At 45.3% G+C, this 22,665-nt stretch overlaps 2 protein-coding genes across 4 annotated transcripts in view; one reads left to right on the top strand and one right to left on the bottom strand.

The window, feature by feature from the left end:
• Positions 1-3,880, top strand: part of dpy19l3 (dpy-19 like C-mannosyltransferase 3) — an 81,977-nt gene extending 78,097 nt beyond the window's left edge. For 2 of the 3 annotated variants that reach the window (XM_056278391.1, XM_056278389.1), the window contains one exon: positions 107-3,880. In XM_056278391.1, coding sequence (XP_056134366.1) covers positions 107-310 — 204 coding nt within the window. In that variant the 3' untranslated portion in view covers positions 311-3,880. The remainder of the gene's footprint in view (positions 1-106) is intronic. The other variant, XM_056278390.1, reaches the window with a different exon arrangement.
• A 13,740-nt stretch (positions 3,881-17,620) lies between these two features.
• Positions 17,621-22,665, bottom strand: part of si:ch211-186j3.6 (neural-cadherin) — a 666,499-nt gene continuing 661,454 nt past the window's right edge. Inside the window, 2 exon segments of the mRNA XM_056278708.1 lie at positions 17,621-18,235; positions 21,152-21,306. Of these exon segments, the coding sequence (XP_056134683.1) occupies positions 17,621-18,235; positions 21,152-21,306 (770 nt within the window).

Below are 22,665 nucleotides of genomic sequence, written 5' to 3'. Positions count from 1 at the left end.
ATGTTGCTTGTGGAGTTGTTCTTGATACAGAGAGATGGAAAAGAGTTTGAATACATTTAAACTTCTTTTATTAAATGGTATATTCCTTTTTTCCCTTTGATGCCAGATAATGGACGGACCGGGAGAGAATGACCCCGACCTTGTCCCTGCCACTTATCCTCGATTCTGCGAGGCCATCAAGACAGATGCGGCAGCGTACATGGCTTTGTTCACTAGAACTTTTCAGAACAAAACCTTCCATGTCTATCGGCTCAAGAAGAAACGCAAGAAAAGCACCAAGAGCTCACCGGACCCCAGTGAGACCCGTTAAAAGGGCTGGGCTCGGGGGGATTTTGAATATCACAAAGCCAGAGAGGAGAAAGAGCCACACAACAGAGGAGAAGAGAGAAGAAAAAAACTAAACACTGAACCCTCACTCTGTTCCTCTGTTCTGTATCTGAGCTGTGCCAGCCTTGATCAGGCATATTATTTTTTTCAACATATGGCTTCTCAAACTACAGTGTTTACATCAGCCGACCCAGTTCAGCTAGGAGCAGTCTTGTTCGGTCTGCAGTGCGGAAACATTCGTGGGAGTCTTGCTCAGGGCTCTTCTATCTCCAAGCCCACCTACTTGCTCTCTGTTGATCTCTGTTGATCTCTCTCTCTCTCTCTCTCTCTCTCTCTCTCTCTCTCTCTCTCTCTCTCTCTCTCTCTCTCTCTCTCTCTCTCTCTCTCTCTCTCTCTCAATGGCACAGCTCGAGCAAACATTTCCAAGTCTCGTTTGGTTCCCTGCTTGAATGTCGCAATTATTTGCAATTTGGTTTAGTTATATATGACAAAAAATATCCAGCGTTTTCAGCGTGGTTCATTTTCCAAGGACCTAATTAAGAATTAACATTTGATGCAAGTGTTTCTTCAAGACGAACACTTCATTTTTCATCACACAAACAGTTGATACTTAATCAGATGCACAGAGATGCAGAGTGTTATGTTAAGGGGTCGATTTAGCACATTTTACAAAGAGTATCCACTGTTAAACTAAAATGGTTCAATCAAGTAATGTTGAATTTTCTCCAGGGTAGGTGAAAAGGGTTTAAAAATTGTTAGCTCTACCTGTTGAAATCCCAAATTCACAAAATACATGCTTTAATCAGTGTGTACTGTATTTTGAAGTGGGCTGAGTCTGTACTTGTAACTTGACACAGTTAGTTCCACCATCATAGCCAATATCAACTATTACTGAGAGAAGTAAAAAGAAAATATTAGGTTGAATTCATGCTAGAGCAGAACAGGGTCTGGAGGTGCTTAAATATGTGACATTTCTGTTAAGCATGGGATCAATTCTGCTATGTGATATTTGTGTATTGTGTCTTAGTCTTAGCTGTTGTAGTGACCATCACATGTGCTCCTGAAGCCAGCTCTGTGTCCTCCCCCATCTCTTCAAACTCAGCCTCTCCCAGGTCAAACTCGCTTCGGCTTCCAGGCACCACCTTTTAACAAATACAAATACACAAATACGTACATTCCCGTTTCCTACCATAGTCCAGAATACTCTAAGTATAAGAGGGCTGACTCTCGCATATCATATTTAAAGAGTAGAAACGGAGCAATGAGGGAGCATCAAAACATGGATTCACAACATGTTCCTCCCCCTCACTTTCTCTGTCTCTGTCTTTTTCTCTCTGCGTCTCGCTTTTAACCAAAGGGAAGGCAGAGGAAAGGAGAGGAGGAGGAGGAGGAGGAAAAGAGGGGAGGCGGTGATTGAAAGACTGAAGCCGTGAGGGTAATTATGGGCCTGGTCAGTTGGGAGCTGGTGCACACCACCGAGACAACATGTCCACACACACACACACACACACACACACACACACACACGGATCTTGTTTCTCTCCCTCATCTCATTCCGCCTACATTGCTACTCTTGTTAATGAGGAACCTCATCTTTGATAAACTGTACACATACACACACACAGACCCACACATACGTATATCCACAGACATGTAAACACACAAACACAGTGCTGCTTTTGGAATCATGGTCGTTTGTTCACTATGCGTCGAAGCCATGGCCTGATTGTAATGCATACCAATCAGCTTAGAGAGGAATAACGCCGCCTGTTCTTGTTTCCTCGCAGTTCAATATTAGATGTTTAATTTAGGAGATCTCTGATTCCTTTATTTGAGAGCAAAGTGATTCCATTACATTCGCCAAATAATGTACTAATGTAATATTTTATTCCAGTGTTGTTAATTTCCATACATATTGATATGAGTATTTCATTTTGAAAACCTGGTTGTCGTCTTTGGGTTTTCTTATGAAAAGGAGATGTAGAAAACTGTTGATTTACCGTGTGTACAATTAAGCTCTGCATCAGACCTTAGGCTCATCTATGAAGTACTATCGGGTGTTGGAAAACAACTGCAACCTCTCGAACTTGAATTTTTGGCTTCTGTTTTACATTACTGTTTGGTAATGATTGTGCTGCCGGTTGCCACAACAGTAAGACTGGTAGAGTTGGGAGCAAGGGGACTTTGGTGTTGACGGGGGTCAAGGTTAGCTTTCTCAGCCACTGAAGAGGGCAAAAGAACGTGCGTGTCTTCTTTTAAGACATATTACTCCTGGGCATCCGGGTACTGTGGTGGTCTAGTCCATTGCCTAGCAACACGGGGATTGCCGGTTTGAATCCCCGTGTTACCTCCGGCTTGGTCGGGTGTCCTTACAGACACAATTGGCTGTGTCTGCGGGTGTGAAGCCGGATGTGGGTATGTGTCCTGGTCGCTGCCCTAGCGCCTCCTCTGGTCAGTCGGGGTGCCTGTTCGTGCTACATCCCCCTGGTGAAACTCCTCACTGTGAGGTGAAAAGAAGCAGCTGGCGACTCCACATGTATCGGAGGAGGCATGTGGTAGTCTGCAGCCCTCCCCGGATTGGCAGAGGGGGTGGAGCAGCGACTGGGATGGCTCGGAAGAGTGGGGTAATTGGCCAGCTCCAATTGGGGAGAAAAAAGGGGGAAAAAAAGACATATTACCGCCATCATTACTTCCAAGAAATAACACTGTGCGTATTTTAGCAGTTCAAGGTGGCCATGATGGGAATAAAAAGAACTATTGATTTGGGGGGGGGGCGGGCTGTTGAAGTTTTAGGCAGACCAAGTTTTCAAAAAGCTGTCTTAAATTGTATGCAACTCATGGATTTATCAGCAGTTTTTAGGGTGAATTGGGTTGAGATTTAATAAAAGCCGATAGAAGGTTCTTTTTTTGAAGTGTATAAATATGCCAGGTTCATTTACTGGGGCCCCATCAAAGTCTAATCAGATTAAATTTGACTGTGAAATAATTTCTGGAAATGAACTATTGATGGAGCAACCAAACATACACAGTTGTATGTCAGTTTCAAATACCCATTGTATAAAATGCACAAACAGGCACAAATTGAAACATGCTTGAACAAGCTATTAAAGGCATACGGCGAATGTCATCATGTTGAGTATTTAAATAGGGGTTTTAACACACAAGTCTTGAGAGAGAAGTCAGTAATGGCTGACGGGTAAACAAACATTTCCCGGCACAAAAAGGATTGTTTGACGTGTGTTGATAACACGTCAGTTCAGGATTTGAGATGTGTACACCTCCCCCATCGAATTCAAAGTTTAAAAATAAACTTGTTTGTCGAATATTTTCTGTATAAGCACATAGGTGCAATCAGAATTGATTGTGAAGGCTGGCTCCTGTTTAGATTTGATTGCCCTCCATTGCATAGACTGCATCAGAGCAGAGGCTCTGAATCACCTCCATTTCTCTAGACTCCCAGAAAGATGAAAGCATGAACATATTATGGTGATGGTAGGAGAAAAAAAAACCAAGGACCTCGGCCACAGGTGCTCCTGAAAATAAAATCCAGTTATTGAAGCACTTGTGATATCTCACTATAATGATTTCCCGTTTTAAGAGGAGTCCATGAATACTCAGCTATTGCCATTCTGGGGACTCAATCCTCACACTTCCCTCCTATACGAAAAAAAAAAATCAGTCTCAGTATTGTGTTGTTCATTTGATGGAGGGTGTTGAATGCAACAATTTTCATGTTGTTTTGAGAAAAAAAACTGCTGCTGACTTTCAAAACCATATTTTAAAGCTTTCAATAGTCAACACCTACATTTCTATGGAAATAAGTGGTACGTTGTATCAGCAACTCATTGTAGCATGTCTCGCATGGGTGTAGCCAAGGTCCGAAAAGTCCAACTAAAGTGTATTCAAAGAAACCAAGCAGCAGTTATCTTGGGGACAAAATAAGCACACAGTCACCACCATAAGATGTTTTTAAGTGTGAAATATCCATTATTTAAATCTAAATTACAGGCGTCCACATTCTGTTGCGTACCAACACGGGGATCGCTGGTTCGAATCCCCGTGTTACATCCGGCTTGGTCCGGTGCCCCGAAAGGCACAATTGGCCGTGTCTGCGGGTGGGAACCCGGATGTGGGTATGTATCCTGGTCGCTGCACTAGCCCCTCCTCTGGTTGGTCAGGGCGCCTGTTCAGGGGGAGGGGGGACTGGGGGAATAGCGTGGTCCTCCCACGCGCTACGTCCCCCTGGCGAAACTCCTCACTGTCAGGTGAAAAGAGGCTGGCGATTCCACTTGTGTCAGAGGTGGCATGTGATAGTCTGAAGCCCTCCCCGGATCAGCAAAGGGGGTGGAGCAGCGACCAGGGTGGCTTGGAAGAGTTGGGTAATTGGCCGGGTATGTTTGGGGAGAAAAAAGGGGGAAAATGCATTCATTCATTTATTCATTCATCTTCAGACACTTCTCTTGGGTCAGGTCGCGGTGGCAGCAAGCTAAGTAGGGCACTCCAGATGTCCCTCTCCCCAGAAACACCCTCCAGCTCCTGGGGGATCCCAAAGCGTTCCCAGGCCAGATTGGACATATAGTCCCTCCAGTGAGTTCTAGGTCTATCCTGGGGTCTCCTTCCACTTGGCTGTGCCTGGAAAACCTCCAAAGGAAGGCGCCCAGGAGGCATCATAAACAGATGCCCGAACCACCTCAACTGGCTCCTTTCGACGCGAAGGAGCAGCGGCTCTACTCCGAGCTCCCTCCAGATAGCTGAGCTCCTCACTCTATCTCTGAGAATGAGCCCCGACACCCTACAGAGGAAACTCATTTCAGCCACTTGTATCCGTGATCTCACTTTTTCGGTCACTACCCAAAGCTCATGACCATAAGTGAGGGTTGGAATGAAGATTGACTGGTAAAATTAGAGCTTTGCCTTCACCACAATGGTCTGGTACAACATCTGCATTACTGCTGATGCTGCACCAATCCGCCTGTCAATCTCCCGCTCCATCCTACCCTCACTCGTGAACAAGACCCCGAGACACTTGAACTCCTTCACTTGAGGAAACAACTCATCCCCAACACAGAGGGAGCACGCCACCATTTTCCAGCAGAGAACCATGGCCTCAGACTTGAAGGTGCTGACTCTAATCCTGGCCATTTCACACACAGCTGCAAACCACCCCAGTGCATGCTGGAGGTCGTGTTCTGATGAAGCCAACAAAACCAGATCATCTGTGATGAGCAGAGATGCATGTAGCGCTATCTATCCCTTTTAACTGTCAAGGACAACGCTCCTGAGTCCTCTATACAACTCGGTATCCAATAAACTATTGAAGTATGTTAACTTCGCTTCTTATGTGTTTAAAGTATGTTCTAAAGGCTATAATTGTCTTACAGTGTCATCTGGTAACTCCAACTAAAAAGTTGACTACCCCTTTAAGGCGCTTAAATATGGCATACGACCCCTTTAAGGCAATCTAACATGGTCTAGACATCTCTGGGTGTCACTAGGTTACTTCCAGTAAAAGGGTGGACTAGCCCTTTAAGGTTGTCTCAACCTGTCACTTACCATAGCCCAGACACCACAGGAATAAACACACATGAATAATCCACACTCACACAGGTACATAGAATTATATATACAAATGTATTATGAGTAATAATTATTAGAATGAATGAAAGTAATAAGCCTCAATGGCTAACAAGCATCTGCATTCAGATATACACAAATTAATCAGACTAACACATTAGCATATACAGCTCAATAACCCTATAACTAAGCCGGCAATAAAATAAAAGAAAGTCAACCCCCAGTTGCAGGCCTGTTTCTTTATCGGGTACGTTGGGACCCTAAACAGCCCTCTTCGCTCCCCTTGGAAGTCCGCACATCCGGCTTGTACTCACAATGAATGCTCCTCTTCGTCTCAGTGCAGCAGCGAACGTCAGGCCGGCAGCCATCCCAGCTAACTGGCTAGTTAGCCGTTAGCACCATCTCACGGTCGAACCGTGCGCTCGCCTCAGCAGCCCAACACGGCAACAGACGACTCCTTCTGCGTTCCTCGATGGTCGCATGAACACACTGTAATGATCTGTGCCCTCTGGCTATGTTAACTTATAACATTAATAAAGCAAGGACGACTTCTCTCGTGCTGGGTGTTTATTCACCGACCGGATTCCGACTGACGTTGTTACGTACATCACGTGACTTTGTTGTGGCGCTACGGAAAGCCGTAAGGGACATTAGCAAATCAAATATTACTAGCAAATATTACATCTCCCTTTTTCTGAAAAGTGCTGCTTTCTCTGCAGAGATACAGACCACGTTGAGCACGTTTATAAGCGAATACAATCTTAATAAGAAAGAATATGAAAGTGGAACTCTTATATAACTGGACTGCAACAAAGTAGTGTAAAACATTTCCTTCCCTGTCTAAATGTGACACCGTAATAACATTTCATCTTTTTTTTTTTTTTTTTTTTTTACATTCATAAGTCAAGGATTTGTCTTGGTTTGACCGTGCGACCTGACCTCGTGGTGTAACCAGGCTGTGTGTCTGGTTGTCGCTGATTGTTCGTGTCTGGAGGTTCAGCATGCTCTTGCTGATGGGCTTGTGTGTTGTTGTTAGCGCTGGTAACAGTCTGCTGTGAAGTGTGTGTGTGTGTAGTGTGAGTGTTCACTCTGCTTTGTCGCAGGTGTTGACGGTTGCGTTGGTAGATCTGACCTTCTTTGGTTTGGATGTGGTAGCTCCTGTCTGTGTTCGCTGGTCTTTCCACAGTTGCAGGTCTCCAGGATCCATCCTCCTGCCGGAAGCGGATTGGTGTGCCTGCGGGCAGGTGGGGCAGAGGTTTGGCTGTTCGGTTGTAGTATGCCTGCTGGCGCTGTTGACATACCTCTCTCCTTTTGTGAACATCCTCCTGACTGGCGATCTGTGGCTGCAGGTGTTTTGCTGTTGATGGGAGAATGGACCGCAGCCTCCGACTCATCAGTAGCTGTGCCGGTGATTTCAGGTTGTCCACCGGTGTGTTGCGATACTCCAGTAAGCTCATGTAGGGGTCTTTGTTCTCAGCTTTGGCTTTGTCCAGGATGCGTTTGGCCGTCTGGACAGTCTTCTCGGAGAGGCCGTTGCTCTGTGGGTAGTGGGGGCTTGTGGTGGTGTGTGAGAAACCCCATGTCTGTGAGAAGTTGCGGAACTCACCAGAGCTGTAGCACGGACCGTTGTCGCTGATGATAGTCTCGGGGATTCCGTGTCGAGCCATTGCTGCTTTCAGCTTCATGATGACGGCAGATGAGGTGCAGCTGTAAAGTCTTTCTAGCTCGAAGAATCTGGAGTAGTAGTCCACAGTGACTATGAAGTCCTGTGAGTTCCATGTGAATAGGTCTGTGCCTATCACTTGCCACGGCCGCTCGGGTATGGCGTGTGACATCATTGGTTCCTTTGCATTTGCGCTGCGCCGTTCTTGGCATATGCTGCAGTCTGCTACCGCATCCTCGATCTGTTTCCCCATGCCAGGCCAGAACAGTAAGTCTCTTGCTCGGCATTTGCTTTTTTCCACGCCAAGGTGGCTGGCATGGATGCGCTGTATCATGTCCTTGCGAAGCTTTTGGGGGACAATGATTCTCTCACCTTTGAACAGGATACCGTCCATTTCTGAGATTTCTGCTCTGTGGTTCCAGTATTCCTGGATGCTGGGCGGGCACTTTTTCTTTGTGTCTGGCCAGCCAGTGAGTGTGGCTCGTCTGAGTGCGGTGAGCTGTGGATCTTGCGCTGTTTCCTGCTTGATTTCTGTGAGTCTTGTGTCGCTCACAGGGATGTTGCTGAGGACTGTGTGCACTTGGGCCTCCATCCCTTCCTGTAGGTCACTGTCGTGGTGTTCTATTGACTTGCGTGACAGTGTGTCGGCCACCGGTATGTCCTTACCGGGGCGGTGGATGATTTGGATGTCGTATTTTTGGAGCGCCAGGATCATCCGTTGCAGCCGGGGTGGTGCTGCTGCCAGTGGCTTTTTTAGTATTGCCTCCAGAGGCTTGTGGTCTGACTCCACAATCACTTTTCGTCCATACATGTACTCGTGGAACCTCTTGCAGCCGAAGACCACAGCGTAGAGCTCCTTCTCTATCTGTGCGTAGTTTTCTTCAGTGCTGTTGAGTGACTTGGACGCATAGGCAATTGGTTTGCCATCTTGGAGCATGACAGCCCCAAGGCCACTTTTGGATGCATCCACTTGGAGTCGCAGCTCTTTCTGCGGGTCGAAATATGAGAGTACTGGACCTGGGTGCTGTGTAATGAGATTCTTCATCTCTTGGAACGCCTTGTCGTGGACTGCATCCCACACAAACTCACTGTCCTGTTTCAGAAGCTGTCTGAGGGGTGAGTTTATCTGTGAGAGGTGTGGAGCAAATCTGGCGAGGTAGTTGATCATGCCGAGGACTGTCTCCAGCTCTGCTTTGTTCTGTGGGGGTTGCATGTCCTTGACCGCCTTCACCTTGTGTGGGTCTGGTTTGATGCCTTCGTGTGAGAGCGTGTGGCCGAAGTAGCTTACCTCGGACACGCATATGTGACACTTGTCGGGGTTGAGCCTCACCCCTCGCTCCCTTGTGCGCTTCAGCATCGCTCTGAGACGCTGGTCATGTTCCTCTTTAGTCTTGCCGAACACTAGTATATCGTCCACTATGGCCGTCACACCGTCCAATCCTTCATATGTTTCATCCACGCGTCTCTGGAACTCGTCTTGAGCGGACACGATTCCGAATGGCAGTCTGAGGAAACGATACCTGCCAAACACTGTGTTAAATGTCGTCAACATTGAGGATTCAGTGCTCAGTTTGATGGCCCAATAGCCTGACCGCGCGTCTAACACGCTAAAGTACTCAGCTCCAGCGAGCTTTGTGGTGGCGTCCTCCAGCGTGGGGAGGGGGTAGTGAGGTCGTTGTATCACTTTGTTAAGAGCTCTGGGGTCTAAACACACTCTAAGTTTGCCTGTCTTTGGCTTCTCAACAATGACGAGTGCGTTCACCCATTCTGTGGGTTCTGTTACCTTACAGATTATGCCGCCTTTCTCCATGCTGTCAAGCTCGTCCCTCAGTTTGCTGCGTAGGGCGATGGGGATTCTGCGTGGCGGGCAGACGACCGGCGTTGCATCTGGTGTGACGCGGAAGGTGCACTCGCCTGGGAACTCTCCTATTCCCTGGAAAACATCTGCATACTCATCCATTATGCTCTGTGATGTGACATTGTTTTCCTCGCTCACAGCCATCACTATTTTTACCAAGTTTAGGTCACGGCATGTTTTCATTGCCATGACTGGTGGGGCGTTTGTGTCAATGACGTAAAAGTCCAGCATCATTGCATTGTCTCTGTACTTACATTTGAGTTTGCATGTGCCTTTCACGCTCAGCGCGCCTCCTCCATATTCAGTGAGTCTGTGTATTGCTGGTTTCAGTGTCACATTTTTGAACAGCGCCTGGAACAGGTTGGTGGGAATAGTATTGGCCTGTGCCCCAGTGTCTAGTTTAAACTTTACCTTCTGTGGAGGTGTGCCAATTCCAACCTCTACGTAAGCCTGCTCGTTGCTTTTTCCGTTGTTCTCTATTGAGATGCAGTCTATGTACAGCTCTGTCTGTTCTCCCACAGCGGTGCTCTCCACTGTAATGTTGTCGAAGTACAGTTCTTCCTGTTCTCTGTCAGTGGTGCACTCTTCTGGGTTCTCTCCGACGGCATGTACTGTGCCGCGGTAGTACTTTGTCTGTCCCTGGGAGCTAGACTTGCATACTTTAGCAAAATGATTGAGCTTCTTGCATTTAATGCATTGTTTACCCTTAGCTGGGCAAGTGGCTTTAGCGCCGTGTAGCCCTCCACAATAGCTACACGCCCTGGCGGCGGTGCTAACGTCCCTTTGTCTGAAGTTAGCGTTAGCTGCTTTGGGTGCGTTCGGTTTGTAAGTCTTTCTGCCTATTGCGTGCACCGTTTCATGTGTGCTGCCCTGGCCCATAAACGTTAGCTGTTGCTTTGCTAGCTCGTGTGAGCGGGCTACATCTATGGCCTTTTCTAGCGTTAGCTCAGCTCCCTGGCTAAGTAGCTTTTCTCTCACTCTGGGTGAGTTGGTGGCAAACACGATGCGGTCCCTGACCATCTCGTCGGCATTTGGGTAGCCACAGTCTTTGACTAGGAGCTTTAGCTCAGTTATAAATTGTTCGAAGGATTCACTCTCTCCCTGCATCTTTTCATGAAATTTATATCTGGCATAAATCGGGTTTGCTTTGGGGGTGATGTACTCAGTGTACTTATCGTAGTACGTTTCTAGCTTCTTGGCTTGTTCTCCGCTGAGTGTCCAAGTGTTGTGCACATCGCGCCCTTTTTCCCCTATCCAGAGCAGGAGGTAGCTGCATTTCTCCTCTTCATTCTTCCCGCGCAGGGGGCCCGTGAACATTAGCTCCGTTGTTTGTCGAAATCGTCTCCATGCTTCAGGTAAGTTCGCCGATTCCCAGTCCATCCGTGGAGCTGGAACGCCGTACGAATCCATATTGGGTATTTAAACTCCGCTACTCTGACACCATGTAATGATCTGTGCCCTCTGGCTATGTTAACTTATAACATTAATAAAGCAAGGACGACTTCTCTCGTGCTGGGTGTTTATTCACCGACCGGATTCCGACTGACGTTGTTACGTACATCACGTGACTTTGTTGTGGCGCTACGGAAAGCCGTAAGGGACATTAGCAAATCAAATATTACTAGCAAATATTACACACACCACTACACTGTAACTGATAACGTTACTTCGCTAAACTAGAAGACGGCCCGACTCACTGTGGGGAGAGCCCCTCACCGCATCCAGTCCATTCGCCCGTCTTGCTGTGCTAGCAACGAACACCGACTGGCTAGCTCGCTCCGTAACGTCGCTGGGTCCACATATGGGACTGACGAGTAGTCAGTTTGTCTCCCCAATCCACACAAACAGTTCCCGGGATGGGTCTCGGTCAGACACCCGCACACATCACTGTTCACTAAACTTCAATTACATTTCTCTCACCGTAAAATAGCATATAACAACTCGACATCAAACTGCTCCGTTGCTCACACAAGGGACGACTGACTTACTTTCTCCCAGTCCAGTCTGCTCGCGCTGACGTTTTCCGCTGCCCTCTCAACCAATCACATTCAAGGTAAGGTATTCTCTCCACAGCCAACCAATCACAACAATGGTAAGTTTCAACACTAAAAGTAAATGCATTTCACATTGGTAAACAACTGTTTTGCAGAACAATATCAACAATGTAATATATTCATATTCAAAAGGTATACAAAATAACAAACATAGGCCAAACTCTTATCTAATAGTGCAATATAATATATCTAAGGCCTATAATTTAACCACAGGGTTACACGCAATTCTGAGGTTCCCAAAATGGACACACTCCTCACCTTGGCTGCGCCTTGAGATCCTGTCCATGAATATCACAAACAGAATCTGAGACAAGGGACAACCTTGGCAGAGTCCAACACCCACTGAAAACGTGTTTAACTTTGTGCCGAGAATGCGGACACAGCTCTCACTTTGGTTATACAAGGCCCGGATGGCTTGTAGCAACTGCCCCAGTACCCCATACTCCCGCAGTATCCCCCACAGAGTGCCCTGGGGTATACAGTCATAAGCCTTCTCCAAGTCCCCAAAGCACATATAGACTGGCTGGTCAAAGTCCTATGCCTCCCTCAGCACTTCCGCAAGGGTAAAGAGTTGGTCCGTTGTTCCATGGCCAGGACGGAATCCGCATTGTTCCTCCTGGATCCGAGGTTCGACAATCAGTCAGAGCCTCCTTTCCAGCACCCTAGAGTAGACTTTCCCAGGGAGGCTGAGCAATGTGATGCCCTGATAATTTGACCACTGCCTCCGGTCCCCCTTTTTAAATATGGGAACCACCACCCCAGTCTGCTACTCCAAAGGTACTGTCCCCGACCTCAACGCGACATTGAAGGGGTGTGTCAGCCAAGACAGCCCAACAATGTCCAGAGCCTTCAGCATCTCAGGGCGGGTCTCATCCACACCCGGCGCCTTGCCACCGATGAGCTTCTTAACTACCTCAGAGACTTCTGCCAGCAATATGGGTGGGACTTCCCCTGAGTCTTCAGACTCTACCTCCTCCACTGAGGACATGTTAGCCAGGTTCAGGAGCTCCTCAAATTGTTCATTCCACCGCTCGACAACATCCCCAGTCCGGGTCAACAGTTCTCCTCCCCAGCTGAACACAGCCTGGGTCAAGCCCTGTTTTCCTTTCCTGAGTCGCTGGATGGCTTGCCAGAACTTCCTTGAGGCCAACCGAAAGTCCTCCTCCATAGCCTCGCAGAACTCCTCCCACACCTGAGTTTTTGCTTCCATGACTGCCAAAGCCGCGGCCCTTCTGGCCTCCCAGTACCTGTCTGCTGTTTCAGGAGACCCCTGGGCCAACCATGTCTGAAAGGCCTCCTTCTTCAGCCTGCCTCACCACCGGTGTCCACCAGCGGGTTCTTGGGTTGCCACCTCAACAGGCACCAATGACCTTATGACCACAGCTCCTGCCTGCCGCATTTGCAATAGAGGCTTTGAACATGGCTCACTCAGACTCCATGTCCCCAGCCTCCTTCGGGATACACGATAACTTCTTCCGGAGGTGGGATTTGAAGACCTCACGGACAGAAGCCTCCGCCAAACATTCCCAGTTCACCCTCACTGCACGTTTGGGTTTGCCAGGTCTGTCTGGCAGCCTTCTCTGCCATCTGATCCAACTCACCACCAGGTGGTGATCAGTTGACAGCTCTGCTCCTCTCTTCACCCGAGTGTCCAAAACATATGGCCGCTTATCTGATGATATGACCACAAAGTCTATCATTGATCTTTGGCCCAAGGTTTTCTGGTACCAAGTACACTTATGAACTACCTTATGTTCGAACATGGTGTTTGTTATGGCCAGTCCATGACTCACACAGAAGTCCAATAACAAGGCACTGCTAGGGTTCAGATTGGGGAGGCTGTTCCTCCTAATCACGCCACTTCAGGTTTCTCCATCGTTACCCACGTGAGTATTGAAGTCCCCAAGCAGAACTATAGAGTCCCGAGGCGGAGCCCAATCCAGGACACCACCCAGAGACTCCAAGAAGGCCGGATACTCTAAACTGCTATTCGGTGCACAAGCACACACAACAGTCAGAGCCTTCCCCCCCAGCGACTCGCAGTCATATAGAGGTGACCCTCTCATTTCCCCAGGGAGAATGCCAACACAGCAGCGCTCAACCGGGGACTTGTGAGTATCCCCACACCAGCCTGGCACCAGTCACCTTGGCCAACTCTGGAAAAGTAATGAGTCTAGCCCCTCTCCAGGAATCTGGTACCCGATCCCATGCTTTGTGTGGAGGTGAGCCTAACTATGTCTAGTTGGTACCGCTCCATCTCCTACACCAGCTCAGGTACCTTCCCTGCCAGAGCTGACATTCCACATCCTGAGGACCAATCCGCGATGCCGGAAGTCAGCACGCCCTGCCCTTTGCCTGCCACCCGGCCTGCATTGCACCCTATCCCAATTCTCATCCCAGTGTGTGGTGGGTCCACGGGATGGTGGCTCCATCAATGGTGGGGGAAAAAAATCCAATTTACACATTTAGTAGTGTTTTCGTAGCCATGGCAGGTCAAAAGCCGGCTTGCATTCGGTATATTTTCTCAGAATAATAATAATAATAAAAAAGGCCCGCTTATTGTGCCTACAACATTAATTTTAATATCAACATTCATATTCATAAACATAGAGTGAACAACAAACTGCAATTAATCAAATAGTAAAATCAGGTAGTAGGTCCCTTGTGCTCCTTGGTTGTGAAGAATGCAAAATAAATGGGAAAATAATAAACTAAAGCTGTGATCGTTAAGAAACTGATCGCAGTAGCAACTTGTCAGAGCAATGTGGATCTCATAAAGTGTTGCCCCCTTCTACATATTCTAACCATTTTCTAGCCCTTGAACCCTCACGCATTCACTCTTAACACACTTGTGACGTCAATTAAAGTCCAAGTCATTGAGATTGGGCCGTACGCAAATAAACAAACCAGGGATTTTGGTTGAATGTTATGGGAAATTTATGCTTTTTTTTTCTTTTTTTTTTATAGTTTTCTTAGGCCAGTGTTGGATGAGTGTTTTGACGTATGATTGTACCAGCTGTTTTTGGCCCTAGTAGTTAGTATGATCAATTAAAGTCTTTATTGTTATTACTGTATTGTATCCCATCTCTTGTCTCGTCACTTTGAAGGCAGCGCCCGCGTCCTTTTCTCTCACATTAATTCCTCCTGTCCTCTTCTTTTCCAAACAGTTTTGACTCTGAACAATGGCTGGTTCAAATAGCTGAATTTATTGAGAAAAAATGAAGCAAATACAAAACACCCACATAACTGTTAAAAGCTCATCATTGTGATAATGACAAAAAAGATATATATATATATTTTTTTTTTATTATCTCGAGTCTGCACATTTCACCCATTGTACTTTTCTGGCCAGTCTTTTACGTTTACAAATGAGGTAAAAATAAAACATTTTCACAGCATGTCTGCACCCGTAACACAACATTTAAGAAGCTGTTTTATGGTACAAATGAATGGTGGTGACTTCTCCTGCTGGCTGCAAAGAGAAGTCTGCTGCTGCTTCCTCATATTCCTCTTTTCCTCTGCTTCAGTCGCACCACTCTGCACAGATCAGCACAAGGAAGCTCAAAACTAAGCCTGCCTCTCCAGGAAATTTCTATAAAAATAAGCCTGTATGTCATACTTTCACAACATGTCCCATCAGCCCTTCTGCAAAATATCTGGTTTTAAAGCCACACTGTTGCCACAGTTGTTCAGAAATAAATTAACATTTTCTTAAAAGCTGCAATCTGGGAACTGACTTTCCTATCGACTTTTTTGAAAGTTCCTGCAATGCTTTGGTTTCCCAGCATGACAGCAAGCCATCAGCTCCTATTAGGATTAGTGCCCTGATGTGTTTTCTCAGACTCGTACCCCTTCCTCGACTCCTCTCTGCCGTCAGGCTCCACTCCATCGTGGAGCAAACGGACTACAGAAGGTATAATGAGGAGACTGGTTCAGCTGCAGCAGGGTGCAGATGCAGCCTTGCCTAAATGCATGAAAAGACAGGTTGGCCTGAAGGGGAAGTGAAGAGGGGGAGGCCACAAGACTTTCTTTTTATGCCATTTGCTGTGCAAAACTGGTTCCCCCAGAAAAAAAGAAAACATACTTCCCGCCATCACTCGCCCTCTCTATAGGGTTCCCCATAGAGACACTCTGCACCATGCTTTGTGGCACATTTAACACAAAAACACACTTAAGCTCAGATGGGTTTCTCAGTGTCTCTCTCTCTCGCTCTCTTTCTGTGACCCACCCCTCTCATCCCTTTTCTGTGATTCATCCACTACCATGTAATCATCTCTCTCATCAGAATTGAAAAGCACAGGTGCAGAGAATCCTCTTCCCTCCTTTCAATCCTTTTTTTTGTGTTGTACCCCCCCCCCCCCCCGTGATCTTATAGATTTAACAGAGTTGAGGAATAAAAAAAAAAAGTCTTCTGACGGTTCACTTCACTACCTCTGGCAAGTAAGCTAATCATGAATGCCCCTGCGCTGACAATTCCCAGCCTGTATAGCAATTACAGCATTTAAGTACATCCCTGCAATTTTTATCAATACTATTTTGCAAAATTTCCACCCAGTTTAAGCTCAGAAGCATATGTTTTGCATTTCTGAACATGAAAAGGCTCTCTGTCAGTGAACCTAAAAGAATTACAGCTCTAAAAATTGATTCATTTCCCTGTGTTCCATCCTTCAGTCTTCTCGCCCTATTCGTTGAGTAGTCACCTTGAAAAGCCATTTGACATAGTTTGTATTCTACCAAGCAATCGTCTGTTAAAATAGTCTCTCATAGTCATCGCGTTTGGTATGCCTGAGGAAGGATGTGCGTGGAACAGAGCAAGTATTCCCTCCCGCTGTCAATGCGTCCGCTCCCATTTCTCTGTGACAAAGCTGTTTGAATTTTTCGCGTGCCCTCCCTCGGGTACAGAGAAACAAGCGGCAGAGGAGAGCGAATGAGAATAGGAAATCAAATGAAGACGAGGATGCTGTGTAAATAGAAAGCCTGACGTGTTACAAGCAACAGAGCATTGGAACTTGAAACACCCAACCAATACAGCATTACTGAACCTTGCGAAGGACACATTACAGAAAAAAAAAGAATAAATAAAACTCACCCCACAACCCAGTGACAGTCAAAGCACTTCTTTTTTTCTCACATAAACACTGAAAGAAGCTGTACAGCCAGGCGGAGAGAACAGAATGTGTCCATTATACAACAAAATTCATCTGACTGCATTTTGTGGGCTACTCACGATGATCCCACTCCTTTTCACAGTCTCTTCACTTAACATTGCATTAAGGGATCTATATTGTCACTACATTTATTAAGAACTGAAAATATATTTTAAAGCTCAAGTGTAAAAGTGTTTCTCAGCTCTATATCCTCTGCATCATTGCACTTTATCACCTCTTATTTTGCCTGTATAAGTCAATCCTTGTGTATATATCTGAAGATTGTTGTGTTGTAGTGTTGTTATTCTATGTTAAGTACACTAAGAGAGCCATGAAACCGGAGTTAAATGCCTTGTATGTGCAAACCCACATGACCAATAAACATGATTCTGATTCTGATCTGAGATGGCTGTGATCGGTTCATTTATATCGTAGCCTGGTTGATACATTTACAATTAATGCATACTGTTGAAAAATATTCAAAGCCACTAACAATGAATCTGAAAATAGCCGAAATTGTAGGTTGCAGTGACAGATTTGTGAAGTAAAAGTCCATCATAATGAGAAGCCCAGGTAGCGAGGCCACTTTTCTTTTTGACTTGACAAGTTTGATCTTCTCTGCTTGTGTTGACATTGCATCTGCAGCAAAGGGAGCACAGGACGAAGGACTCTTTTTTGGGGCCCTGCCCTTGAAAGTAAGGGGTCCATTTCCGCCTGTCTAAAAGACTGTGATCTTGATTGACAAAGCAGGTCACCCAGTAGATACAATTGCTACCATGTCAAACATTCTGTCAACAGGATGGGGGCAATGTCAAAACCCCCAGAGACTGAATCTCTCTGTCAGCCACATTTCCCACTGTTTTTTTTTTCTTTTCTTTTACTGGCAAGCATCTGCAAATGATTTGGGCAAGTTTTTCCCTGTGATAGGGTCCTCTCTCTTGTTTCTCTCGGTGCAAGGCTTAAATTTGTTTTGTCTGTGTGCTTAAAAGTTCTGGGTTCAGAGGTCACTGGCCTCTGCTCGTTCATACAGTGCCCGCAGCTTCTCAAAACGAGGTCCCCAATCGCCGAGTGTCTCCTCTCTCTTGCCCTCTCCTCCTCCTATGCCATCCCCTCCGTTCACACCCTCCAGCCCCGCTGAGCTGAAAGAGCTGAGGGAGCCAGCGGGTGAGCCCCCTCCCTCGGTAGAGAAAACCTGCAGTGAGTCGAAAGGCCCAGTGTCGAGGTGCTGGTCCGCATCACGGATGATCTCACAGAGGTAGCGAGCCAGGTCCTGGCTGGAAAAGGACAGGGACCGACGGGCCAGCTGTGGAGGGCGTGTCTGGCCCTGGGCAGGGAGTCTGGTGGGGGGCACGTCCCTCCGAAGGCTGGTGGTGGTGGTGGCGGTGCTGGCGGAGGAGGCCATGGATGGTGGGAGGGTTGTGGAGCTAGCTGTTCGACTGAGGGGGTCTTGGGGTTGGGCTTGGGGCTGGGCTGGATGAGCCTGGAGGAGAAGGTGGTGGTGATGGTGGGGTGGGGGTGGGGGATGATGAAGGGCTCTGGAGCGGCAGTACTGGACTGACTGGGCCGGACTAGGCTGGAGAGATTTTTGCAGCTCTGCCATGTCGTAGGCATTCTAAATACACACAAGCATGTATGCACACACATACACACACAAACAGGTGCACAAGAATATGTGCAAGCATAAATGCAAACACACACACACACACACAAATTAAAAGAGAAGATAAAAAAAGACAGCATTAGCATAGAAGGTATAAAGAGAGCACATTAAGGGAAAGATGGGGAGACTACCCTAGAGAGACACATAGCTGAGGCAGCTAAATGAAGAGAGAGAGAGAGAGAGAGAGAGAGAGAGAGAGAGAGAGAGAGAGAGAGAGAGAGATCATATAAACAGATCTGATTATTAAACTTTACATTCAACATTACACCTATTTAAGTTTCTACTCTCTGTTTAATGTCTTGGTGAATTAATCAACATGTTCTGCTGCTGTGTGTTTTTCATTTGTGTGAATGTGTTTGTGTATGCGTGCATGCATGTGCGCGTCTAAGAGAGGAACCCTCAGGGCCCTCAGAGAGAGCCCAAGATATTCTAAAAAAACAATATTTAAAAAGTCATAAGTTCTAATTTTATTTTATTAATTCATAATTTGACAATAAACATCTAAACAAAATGTTTCTGAGGAAATAAACACTTTAAAACTACCTATTCAGTTTGTGTTAGAATGTGAAGGGTTAAATTAAAGAAGCCCCTTTGTCTCCCTATCAGAATTTTGTTGCCTCTGCAGTTGCTGGGAAGAAAATTCTATGCTTTCAGCTCTGTGATTGGTAGTCCCACTATAATTTTTAGAGGTCTGAGCAATAGTAATTCAATGAGAGAATAATTTCAGTTGACAGTAAAATTGACCAATCATATCCTCCCTCTAAATGGGCAGGCTTTATGACAAGTTTTGTCGCTGTGAGGGGACACGAATCACAAGCTAGCAAAAAAAAACAAAAAAAAAACAAAACCTTGATGAACTTGCTAGCTAGCTAGTTAGCCTGTTGATTCAAGACCGAAGCTGAGAGTAAGGGTGCTTACTGCTAGTGAGGACATAGTTGTGAATGTTGTCCACGCTGTTTTCAAGTTAATCAGCAAAGGAAGACCTACACCAGAGCTTAATTTGTTAAGTTATTTAAAACCTAGTGGGTCACAATGTCAACTGATTTTATTCTGGCCACCGTTGCCACTGTTTTGTATATATGTTAACATTTAGTTGGGAAAATGGTCATTATGCACATTTACCATAACATATACATTTAGTAGGCCACTGTGACAATCTAATAACATTATTTATCAACAATATTGCTTATTTGTGGGTGTGGGTTCCTAAAACGCCATGATCACTGTTCACTGTCCATGGTTCTGAAGTGTCTGTTGCTAATGGTGGCTTGGCTGTGTGCGTGCTGTCATGTGTAGGTTTACGCAACATTTTGTTGGTTATGTGTGGTAGGAGGAGGTGGCTGTCAAGCGTTTTTCACCCCGGCTCGTTGTCGCCATACTTTACTGAAGTGTACACACAGCTTGTGTGATGATGCGATTATTTGTAAGGAGGATTTCCATTTTGCTTTATAAATTAGCTGGTTTTTTTTTTGTTTTGGTGATAACACTCACTTTCCCCATGCTGTTTGCTTGTTGCATTCCTAAGGCTGGACTAGCATCTTAATTTTTGTTTCAGAGCTGCAATTGTCATAGGTAACTTTTGCAGTACTATGGGAGAGGACACAGTAAGCTAAGCTGGTAGTTTGCTTTTTTTTCCCGGACGAGGAAAGGGTGGTCAGAGGGCCAAGGTTTAAGAGTCAGTGTTTGCTACTGGCGTGACTGTATGTGCATTTGTGTGAGACCCAGAAAACAATTCCTCTGGGTGTGATTCAAAGAGGAGGATGACGGATATCTCTCATTTTCAATCTCTCTGTGTTTGTGTCTCCCTGTCTCTATGTCTGCACATTAAGGCTTTGGAACATCTGTAGACTTATTTTTATATATAGGAGCCCATCACTTCAACTGTAATCTGATTTAGCAGAGACCGGCTCCTTCTTCATGGCAGCTGAGACAGAAACAAAAAAGGATCAGGAGAGGAGGAGGTGGAATGAGGAGGAGAGATGAGGAAAGAAGGATGGAGGCGAGCAGAGGTAAGCGAGATGAAGTATATGGGGTGTAGTCACTATCAGATACATTATGACACAAGGGAGAATTGTGGCAGAGGCCAGATACAACTGCAAACTGGCATTGCTATGGAAGATAATGACTTCATGAAGTTATTTTGTGTGATTGACGCTTGTGGGTTTGTGTGTGTGTACTGATTTGTATGGGTGTGTGTGTGTGTCTGACTGTGTGTGAGGAAGTCCATCAGTTACACTCATGTTTGTTTAGCTTTTAGGGCCCTCTTCATAATTAAGCTCTTGTGGGTTAAAGTGGCTGTTGGAGAGACGAGGGAAGTATTTTGTGTGAAATTAATTTAAACAAGCACACACACAGTGAAATGTTTCCTTCTGATACCAGCTGATTATATCTACGTAGGTGAAAATATTACCGAATATCCATTTCTGAGTATTTGAAAACTGCAGATGCTCACAAGATTATGCTGCATTTGTGAAACCATTCTGTATGAATTTTGATGTCCCATACCGAATCTTTCTTTAAAGCGCCTTTAAAATATCTCACTTGTAAATATCTCACTTTAGAACAAAATACTGCTAAATTTCATTTTATAAATAAGCCAGTTTCTGTTACTGTATTTGTGTGTCTGTGCGTGCCACTAAATGTATACTTTTTTTATGTATGCACACGTGTTTGTGCTTTAAGTGCACCATAATGGTTTGCTCAATAGGTGCACTGTTATGACTGTATTCTTTGTCGTCTCTAAAACAACCTTTGTTAATTCAACTGAATAAAAAAGAAAGGAGAGTGAAAAATACAGCGTTAGTTATGAATGTGTTGGAGATGTGTGTGTATGTGTGTGTGTGTGTGTGTGCGCATGAGTGAGAGTACCTGGTCTTCCTCCCCTCCCCCTTCTTCATCGTAGTTGAGAACATTCTCTCTGATGTCTTCCCATCCATCATGGTGGGCTGATACGTGGTATACCCCCTCTTTCAGCCCCTTGTAGCTCCGCCATCGTGTATAAAGAAATATACCCAGCAGCAACACTACACATTCAGACCCACAGGGAGAGAGAGACAGAGAGATAAAAAGGGGCAGTAGATACAATGAAATTGACAGAAGGGGTGAGAGAAAAAGAGAGTGTGAGAGAGAGGTAAGGGGATCCATCAGTGAATGCAGAAATACAAATGAACGCAGAAACAATCATCATCAAATCAATCTCATCACATTTTGATGGGATTGGCCTTAAGAAGCAGTTTCCAAACTTTATGATGACTTGTGATCATAACTCACAGCTGGACATGGAAGTTGTGATGCCCTTAATGATTAAGGAGCTGTTTATTTTTAAAGCAGCTATTTTAAATAGTTAAGTATCTTGCAAGTCCATGCGCCTTAAACAGCACCCTGCTGATTGAGGATAATCCATGTCTCAGATTCTTTTTTTAACCGTGTATAACTGTACACGCTGAGACAGGATAACACATCTAAAAAAATTTTTTTTCTTCTTTATTCAATTTCAAATGACAATTGACATCCCAAGGCTTCTGTTGGTGTTATATATCAAACTAGAAAAGAGGAAAATATGCACACTAAAAAGTCTACACCTCACTTTTAATTGGTGACACATTCATAATGTCAGTCCTTAACAGATTTGAAGAATTTCAGTCTTTACCATGTAGTATTTTATAGTCTGCAGGAAGTGATGTGGTTATTTAAGACAACGTGAAACACCATTCAGAGCGTATCTTGCTTCCGCAATGAACATATTTCCAAGTAAAACAGGATATTTGGGTGGGATAAAATGCAGGGAGGGAAGTGATCCATCAGGATTTGATTGGATTGTGAAAAAACATTTTATGAATTACTGATTGGAATGCTGCTCATGTGCCAGCTCAGACTTGGTGACGCTATCACAAAAACTTGGCTGTGTTAGAGGAAGTTAAGGTGATTAAATTTCAATGTAAATTAAGTAAAAAACAGGATTTTGTATTTACTTTCAGCATAAGTTGATAAATAGGTGCATGGTATGACTGGGGAAATGTGCTAACAAGGTAATAAAAAAAGTAAATTTTAATTTCATGTTGTCTTTACAGAACATATGTGACAGTAGACAAAAAAATAAGAACGGATGAGAAGTGAAGAGCCAATAAGAGCAGAGTGGTGAGGAAAAGATAAAGGGGGTCCGGGAGGAGAGAAGTAGGTTTTGAATAGGTTTTTTATTATTATTATTATTATTATTATCTTTATTTATTTATCTATTTATTTATTATTTTTAAAGAAGGCATGACAATTATGTGGCTCACTCAGACACAGCTCTACCATGAGAATCGATCTGCATGAATCTCCCACTTGTAACACAGCTGTGACCTTTTGGAGATGTCTAACGAATCCCCTGTGCCATGCCT

This window comes from Lampris incognitus, chromosome 4 (genome assembly GCF_029633865.1).
Source record: "Lampris incognitus isolate fLamInc1 chromosome 4, fLamInc1.hap2, whole genome shotgun sequence".
Classification (NCBI taxonomy): domain Eukaryota; kingdom Metazoa; phylum Chordata; class Actinopteri; order Lampriformes; family Lampridae; genus Lampris; species Lampris incognitus.
The sequence above is the reverse complement of the archived record's forward strand: the minus strand, read 5'-3'. Positions and strand labels throughout refer to the sequence as shown.